Source organism: Aptenodytes forsteri, unplaced genomic scaffold (assembly GCF_000699145.1).
Source record: "Aptenodytes forsteri isolate BGI_AS27 unplaced genomic scaffold, ASM69914v1 Scaffold182, whole genome shotgun sequence".
NCBI lineage: Eukaryota > Metazoa > Chordata > Aves > Sphenisciformes > Spheniscidae > Aptenodytes > Aptenodytes forsteri.
In genome coordinates, this window is record NW_008795932.1 from 1,192,289 (window position 1) to 1,201,467 (window position 9,179).

Here is a 9,179-nt window from a genome sequence, read left to right on the forward strand (position 1 = left end):
CCTGTCCAACTGGGGAGGGCAGTGATAGAGCGGCTTTGGTGGGCACCTGGCATCCAGCCAGGGTCAACCCACCACACTAGACTAGTGATTCCACTGTTAGAGATATCTTTTTTTTTTTTAACTTTTATTTCAGTAGCTGAAATATACCTATTGTTACCTTCTTATTGCCCAGGTATTTGAAAGATATATGATCTGTGCTTTCCTTAGCTGTTTTTTTAACCATTGATAAGAAACCTTAACTGAGTTGTTCATTTGGGAGAGAATTTACTGTAGGTAAATTACTGATCAATTTACAGTTTTCAAAGGTATAACAAAATTTCATGTATAAAGTGAAATGCTTGGTGTGTACCACATAACCTTTAAATCATTTTTGTCTTTGTTTTAGGTCTTCCTGAACAATACTACAGCCTCACTTGGTTCCTTAGCCCTATCCTGGGCTTGATCTTCACTCCACTTATAGGTTCGGCTAGTGACCGCTGCACACTGAGCTGGGGCCGCCGGCGGCCTTTCATTCTTGCTCTCTGCATTGGTGTCCTCTTTGGAGTTGCACTTTTCCTTAATGGCTCTGTTATAGGTAAATAATGAGGAAATCACCTACGTATATCTCCTGCTAACATATCTGCTTTAAGATTTTTATGTAGGAAGATAATGATATGCGGTTGATTTAACTGATGTTTAGTGTTAAAATCATTAGAAATCTCTGCAACGCTGCATTTGAGCTATCCATCTTGCATGGTTTTATTCAAAAGTTACGGAGCTATACTAAGCATTGTGCAATCATAGCTGTAACTGTTAGTACAGTGTTATTAATACAATGGTTGCCAGCATAATGTTTGCAGTCGCTGAGACGAATTTGGTCGATCCTTGACATGGGAAAATTGTAGCAACCTGTTCACAGGGAAATGTTTCCTGTTGTGATCCATTTTCCCTTTAATGCATATCTGGCAACACATCCTGTTTCCAGCATTATTTCAAAAATTATCTTTTCACTTTTTCTTGTGCTTTTCTTAGACCTGGTATTGAAAAAGTCCAGAACACAGTTAATATTTGTTTATCAAAAACTATGTGGGAAAATAATTTTTCCTGAGCCCCCATCAAAGCTGGTAAAAATAGTTTCCCTTGAACATAGTTTACTACCGAACTTAATCTACAATCTACAATCTCTTTGTAAATTTAGTGTAGGAGAGGTGACAGCAAGTACATTTGGGGAAATGTTTACATCATGGTTGGACTGATGCAAATGAAAGGAACTTAGCACCTAATAATATCCTCTTGGCTCTCTTTTTTTGGGTTAGATGCAGCTCTATTGTGAAAAAGTTTTACTAATTGAGGGAAATGAGTGGAACATTACCTTGGCTCAGCATGTTAGCTTTTTAAAGCCAGATTAGGGTGCCATGTGATGGGTTTCAATTTTCTGCAAACCGCAATGGACAAACTGTTCAGATGAATGACGTTTAGCTTATGATTTTTTAATTTACCCAAGCAATAAATATTAATTATTTGAATTGCTATCACATGGTACCAATTGTACTTTGTAGTTGTGTCTCCAAGACTTACTCCTCCTCGTCCAGATGCATGCAAGATGTTAGACTGCAGCCCTCTTACAGGATTTCAGTTGATAGGAAGCTCTTACACAGTGGTTTAGGTCAGTAGCCATTGATACTGGCAAGCAAAGTTCATACGCAGTTTATAGGTTTATTTTGAAGTATCTCACCCTCTGATAAATCAGCAGAAAATATCGTCTTTGATTTTTCTCTAATTCTTTGATACACAGTAATACAGTCTATCGCATAGCTTTCTAGAAAACCTGTGCTTTCCGGATATTCCAGTGGTACTTTTGTGCAATGAAACGGCCATTGATACTGGCAAGCAAAGCTCATACGCAGTTTATAGGTTTATTTTGAAGTATCTCACCCTCTGATAAATCAGCAGAAAATATCGTCTTTGATTTTTCTCTAATTCTTTGATACACAGTAATACAGTCTATCGCATAGCTTTCTAGAAAACCTGTGCTTTCCGGATATTCCAGTGGTACTTTTGTGCAATGAAACTTCTTTAAAACACAGAGGTTGTTGCAATGCACCGCAAACGTGAGCTGTGTGCTTTATGCATCCATTCCTGGGACGTGGCTGTGGTAGATTTTGAATGAAAACCCTCTTCTGAAAAGCACTTTAAACACTGCTGTGCCTCTCCCTTGGGAGCCTGGAATGAACTGAACTGAAGTGAGAGCCATTCCATAGTCTTCTCTTAGACCTGTTCCATACTAGAAGATATTCGCCACTAACATTCAATTTACATCAGCGTAAGATAACACTTGACATCAGCATAAGACAGCACTTGATCTACTATTTAGAGCAGGTGCACAATATGATAAAGCAATATTAGTCTCTCTTTAACTGAAGTTTTTGAAATGGTGGCTTGTGTCACTTTTCAGAGAGAAAAGGCACTGCTTACTAGTCTCTCGCAAAAGGGGGTGTCTAGCGGTTTGCTGGAAAAGGCCTCATTTGTAACCAGATTTCCTTCTAGATGGACCCCATATGCTTTCATTGTCTGTCTTCTTCCCATTTTATGTTCACACTTTCCTATCCTTAGTCTCCAGTTACTTGCACTCCTAATTTCGATTTGGGGCTACAGGAGATGCTGCAAAAACTGAGGTGGTCATTGTATTGTACCCTTTTTCATAACCTGGCCTCCGGCAATAGGAGTCGTCAGGAGGGGAACAAGGAGCACAAGAGCATCCTAAAAAAGAGGTTCTCCAATCCTAATAATACAACCGTGTCCCAAGAGAACAGCTGTGTATAGATCTTATTCAACTTTTGTTCTTGCCACTGTACGCACTGTTCAGGTTTCCAACAAATCTAAAGCACTGACACCATTGGTGGGTGTTTTCTGCTGTAAGATTCAGCTGAGCGTGGAACACGTATAAACAACTTCAGCATTCAGAGGACTTGGTATAAATGAGGACTGAATATGCAGGAATCATAGCACTTGAGATTTGGATGATGTTTGGTGGCTTAGCCAGTTCATCTCTTTCCACAGTCATTTTCATCAGTTACACTAATGGTTTTATCAGTCTTGCATGTGTAACGTTTAAATCTCTCTGATTCAAGTAATTCATACTTTTGTCAGTGGTTCATTTAATGAAAAATTCTCCAGCTATATACTAATGCTGCCTTTCTACTCTGTAGACAAAAAGCATTTCATCCCATGCTATCAACAGAAGCTGACTGATGCTTTTTGCAACGCAAAATACCTTCATGTTGCTTCATCCTTAAAAGTTTTGCTTATAAAAGTGATCTAGAAAATATGAATGTTTAAGAAAAGCAAAGAGAGAGGTGGGGGGGTTAAATTTCACTTTATCCTGTTGTGCTGTGACCATTACATGTTAGGCACCGTGTCAGGAATGCTGTCGGCAGTGCAGTTACCTGTGTTTGTAACTGATAGATGAGGTATGACAGTTTGTTTTTGGATGCTCTCCTCTCTCACCATGGCTGTCTTTTATAAAAACAGCCTTCAGCATTTGAAGGAAAATGCATGTGAGGAACATGAAGTAGTATCTAATGCTCTCAAAGGTTTAAGAGATACTTTTAAAAAAATAACATTTTGAAAAATAAATGTCAGTCCTAAAAATGTAAAAACATAAATCTTCTGTCCCAGACCTTCCACGAAGCTGTGCCAAAGAGCTGAAATTGCCATTTTACTCTGTAAAGGAATGTTTCCAATGAGTGTGTTGGCCGCCTTTCTCTTAAGGAGTTAAGCTTGCTCTTAGTAGTTTCCCCTTTTCGAATGACATGCTCAGATTCCTCTTCCGTTTTTCCTCAGGTCTGGCTATTGGTGACGTCCCGGACAAGCAGCCCATTGGTATAGTTCTCACGGTGCTTGGTGTTGTGGTGTTGGACTTTTGCGCTGATGCAACAGAAGGGCCAATTCGGGCCTATTTGCTGGATGTGGTGGACAGTGAAGAACAAGACATGGCCCTTAACATTCATGCATTTTCAGCTGGTATGGAGTTAGTCGATATGTTTTTGGCAGCTGTCAAGTCTTCCTGATGACCAAGTTGTGACTGAATTGATTTTTACTGAACTCACTTCTTGTATTTTCTCTTCCGCAGGTCTGGGAGGAGCAATCGGTTATATGTTAGGAGGGCTGGACTGGACACAGACCTTTTTGGGTGGTATTTTTAAATCTCAAGAGCAAGTCCTTTTCTTCTTTGCAGCCATTATTTTCTCTGTCTCCGTTGCTCTCCACCTTTTTAGCATTGAAGAAGAGCAATATAACCCTCAGCAGGACAGGATTGATGATGAAGGGGACACACTTTCCAGTGTCAAATTCAGTGGTAGTCTCCCCCCTCTGAATCGACTGAATGTAATTAGTGAGGAAGAGCCGTATGGAGCCTCTATGTTCCACGATGAGGTTCAGTCAGAGCATGATCTCAATATGGAGTTCCTTGAGGTGAACATTGTAAGAAGCAAGAGCGACTCAGTTCTGCACATGCCCGATGCTACATTGGAAATTGAGTCTGAGCTGCTTTTTCTGCATGACATCGAACCCTCCATTTTTCAGGATGCTTCATATCCAAACACTCCCCACAACACAAGCCAAGAGATCATGAAGTCCAAACTCAACCACCTGTCTGCTTTCCTCAGGGACAATGAGAAAGAGGAGGAAATGCTGCTTGATAATCGCTTAAACGAAGATAAAGTCCCAAACGCGAATGGCTCCCTACCAAAAGAGTTCCTCAATGGACACGCTAGAATAGGCATGAAGCAATCTAGTACTTCAAACTCCATGCGAAGGCGGAGGCACATGTTCTACCGTCAGCCATCTTACACCTTCTCGTACTATGGCAAAATAGGCTCTCACCGCTATCGCTTTCGTCGGGCCAATGCCATCGTCTTGATAAAGTCCTCACGCAGCATGAATGATATCTACGACATGCAGAAGCGGCAGCGACAGAGGTACAGACACAGGAATCAGAGTGGCACGACAAATTCAAGTGGAGACACAGAGAGCGAAGAGGGGGAAACTGAAACCACTGTCAGACTCTTGTGGTTGTCGATGCTAAAGATGCCGAAGGAGCTGTTGAGACTGTGCGTCTGTCACCTCTTAACTTGGTTTTCGATCATTGCTGAAGCTGTGTTCTATACAGATTTCATGGGCCAGGTCATCTTTCAGGGCGATCCAAAGGTAAGAGAACAGTTATCATTGGCCAACCTGCTTATAGTTACTCATTTCTGAGATGTGCTCGTTACAAGAAAATGGCTTTGTGTTTGTTTGTTGCAGGCCCCTTCTAACTCAACTGAGTTACATGCCTATAATGCTGGAGTTCAGATGGGATGCTGGGGACTGGTAATTTATGCTGCTACTGCTGCCGTTTGTTCAGGTAAGAGACACTGCACAATCAGACAGTGGAATGCACCTCATATATGTATTTGCAAGGTAAAAACAGTTTTGCTTCAGTTAACATCCACCTCCTTGTTTGGGGTGAAGGGTATTTTGGAAAAGCATTTCACGTGGTCATAAGGGGAGAGGCTTCTTTAAGAGTCAATGTTAAAAAATTCCTCCAAATGTAGAGGTGGAAATATGGACAGGTCTGGTAAGTGGCATAAAGCACAAAATGATATCAAAGGATATTGAATGGCATTTAGCTAGTCATCAGGAAACTAAATTATGCTTGTTAGAAGATTAAAGCATATGTAGGAGGGTTTTTGCAAAGACTGTTTTTAAAATCAAAATTAGAAATATATGTTTCTGAAAGTCTCGTTCTTGCTCTCTAATAACAGAGAAACCAAGCACAGACAATTTAGGCTTGGAATACAGACTGAAATTGAAAGCTTTTGCCAAACTTAAATTCTGCCTTTTGCAGCGCGTGTGCAGGCACATCTGCACAGATCAGTATCATGGGGACTGCCTCTTTGTTGAGACATGTCAAATTGAAGTTCAGGTGGGCAGCTTGTTTCTGAACGCAAACTGAAATGTGGCTAGAAACATCAATTATCTGATCACTTTGTTTAGTGAATGTGCTTGCATTAGAAACAGAATCTCCTCTGTGCTCAGAGTGTACCTGCATCGATAAAGTTAATAAATAGGTAAAATTAATGAATGGACTGAGTGAACCATGATATGATACCTTTGAGTCTCAAGCATTTTGTTCTGCCTCAGACTTGCAGCATGGTTTAGGCAAGTCTCTGAGCTCATTTGTTCCCCGGTTTCTGAAGTAGCGATACATCCTTTTCCCAGTGAGGGCTGAGCTATGCTGCTAAGACAAGCCAAATACGCAGTGAGCATCCAAGTCCCAAACAGCATATTGAGCTGCCACGGCTACGTCAATACCATAAAACCTCACTGAGTAAGCTGGTATTTATGTTTTATTCTTGATCTCTGCAGCCTTGTTGCAGAAATACTTGGACAACTATGACCTTAGTATAAAAGTGATCTACATCCTGGGCACGCTGGGTTTTTCTCTTGGCACTGCAGTGATGGCTATGTTCCCCAACGTGTACGTCACCATGATAATGATCAGCACCATGGGAATAGTCTCTATGAGTATCTCCTACTGCCCCTATGCGCTTTTGGGACAATACCATGATATTAAACAGGTACGTGGAATATTCTGAATATTTTAACCAAGGTGTTTCTCTGAAGACCCCAGTGGCAAAATGGATTTGTTAAATCCCATTATTTGAGATACCTGCTTTGTTGGGATGTGTGCCAAAGCACAGATTCATCCTTGATAGTAAATAGCAAGAGCTGCTACTTAAATCAGATGGTTATTAGCATAATAACAATTAGCATAATGGCAATTAGCATCAAGTTGGCTCAGGGGGTCATGATTGCTTTACCCTGTGCTGAGGTATAAAAGGATTTGGTCCATATGGTAAATGAAGAGAGATGAAGTAATTATTGGAGTATTTATTATATACCTAGTTGTTACTACTGTTTTCTGATGTGTTATGTTAGCATTACTCAGGTTCTTCGCAGTCTTAGATACTGAGGTGCATCTGGAAATGCAGCTGTAAGTTTGGGGAGACACAAGACAAACTGATTCTGCTGGAAACAAGGGCAGATTTACTTTCCACTTTTTAGCACTGTTCCATTTGTATTACGAATTACAGGAGGATCATTTATTTTAACATGTTTCTGCATTGGGATTGGGAGGGAGATTCCTGTTTATAATCATAAAAATAATTTCCACCAACTGTTTCATGTAATTTTTTTTTTTTTTTAACAAAACCTAATCTTGGAGCCAAGTCACGCTAGGAGTGCCCCAGTAAATATCCGCCTCTTGGTGTAAGATGAGGAGGCCATTGATACGTAGATAAGGAGGCTGTTGCTTTGGACTTGTATAGCCTGCATGATGCACAAGGATGGTATAAAGTTGACCATGTGGCTGAGAAATTTGAGGAAGGTACTAGTAGTGTTTAAATACTTGATTTCATCCATTGTTTTACCTCCTAATGCTTTTCTTGTCTTTTTCCAGTACATTCACCATAGCCCCGGGAACTCAAAGCGAGGATTTGGCATAGACTGCGCCATTCTGTCATGTCAGGTTTACATCTCCCAGATCCTCGTGGCCTCTGCGCTTGGTGGTGTGGTGGATGCGGTTGGCACAGTCAGAGTCATTCCCATGGTGGCTTCAGTGGGATCCTTCCTGGGTTTTTTGACAGCTACCTTCTTGGTGATTTACCCCGAAGTCAACGAAGAGCCAAAGGAAGAACAGAAAGGACTAGGTCCTCCAGAGACAACCGAGGGCAACACCATGAGCGCAGAGAAGCCGACTGTGCTGAAGCTCACACGCAAAGGAGCTGCCGCATCGGAGCTGGAGAGCGAGTCAGCCGTGTGAGGCCATTACTTGTTCACCCACATTCCAGGGAGGCAGGTGCAGGATCAAGAACTATTCCCACCCTTACCGATAGATTTCAAGTGGCAGTCATGAAGAGGACTCCTTGTTTTGGCTTGTTATTCATTTGCATTTCTAGATATCACAGAAATGGTCATTTTACGTGAATGTGTACTATTCCCCCCCCCCCCCCCCCCCCCCCGGAAAACAAATTAGGATCTTCACTACTTGTAGCTAAAATTGCAGAAGAAAAGGCAGTTTCATGCAAAAGTGTAAATGAAATTCTGTAGTCCTTAATATAGGCTTGAACAGGTAGCTATGATGCTAATTGCTTTCTCTACAACTTAGAAATGTCATTTCTGAACACTTTTTTATTAAGAATACATTTAGATTTCGAATAAGTTTTATTAATCTGCATGAGACTCACAGTGTATACAATTAGCAGTTAGAAAAATTAAGTTTTCTTCTGTTTTTAAACTAACTGAAAATGGAAGCTATCTTGACTTATAGTCTCTTGCTCTTTTTTTGTCTGAACATTTCAGATTCCACTAGTGTAATAGCTGAATCAAACGCTTAGATATCTTGATCAGTTTTTTTCATAAGCATGATATTATTGGTCTGACAGCTACAGTTCTTTAACGTTAATTTTAGACTTCACGTTTTTTGTTAGTGCAATTACTACAGAATAGTTTTATTTGCAATTATTTTCAAGAAAAACAAAAGCAATTACTGCGGTTTCTAAGAAACTGCTGTGAATCCTTTTAGTCATACTGTTCAACAACTACTCCCAAGTCTGCTGCTTGTCGGGAGAGGGTGACATTGGGTGCGTGATGTGAACTGTAGATGGAAGGAGCAGCAACTGGGAGAGGTGACCAGCACTGACAGGTTTTTATCACAAGTGCTGAATTTTCTGAATGTCGTTGGAATACGCTGTGACAATTTTTAGCTCGGAGTTTTGCGCGCTAGTGAACTCGGGGGTTTTCTTGGCATTTAAACCTGATCATCTCTGGATGAAGCTGCCATGGAGAAGGGGTGTCTCTGGGGTCAGCTTTGTGGGAGGGGGTGTGCGGATTCTCTCTCATGGGAAAAGGAAGTCGTTGATTAATTGCACTTTTTATGATCCTTTAACCTCCTGGCTAGGAACGCAGCAGCCAGGGTAAAGGCACAGTGTCAGTACAACAAGGTAAACCGAAGGCCTACCTCCGTCACTTTATGGCATAGTCTGGGTGTGTAAAAATGTGTCAAACAGTTTTTAGGCCTTAAAATTCAATCCACTAGCATGTGTTGCTGTTCCAGTCCCTGTGTTGGAGGAATTGTAGGCTGGAGCTCTTCCTTGCTG

The 9,179-nt window shown here is 41.1% G+C and overlaps 1 protein-coding gene across 1 annotated transcript in view; it reads left to right on the plus strand.

The window, feature by feature from the left end:
* SLC45A4 (solute carrier family 45 member 4) overlaps positions 1-7,900 on the plus strand; it is a 37,115-nt gene extending 29,215 nt beyond the window's left edge. The window contains exons 2-7 of the mRNA XM_009285067.2: positions 386-574; positions 3,823-4,002; positions 4,112-5,187; positions 5,284-5,383; positions 6,388-6,599; positions 7,481-7,900. Coding sequence (XP_009283342.1) covers positions 386-574; positions 3,823-4,002; positions 4,112-5,187; positions 5,284-5,383; positions 6,388-6,599; positions 7,481-7,843 — 2,120 coding nt within the window. The 3' untranslated portion in view covers positions 7,844-7,900. The remainder of the gene's footprint in view (positions 1-385; positions 575-3,822; positions 4,003-4,111; positions 5,188-5,283; positions 5,384-6,387; positions 6,600-7,480) is intronic.
* Positions 7,901-9,179: the final 1,279 nt, after the last annotated feature.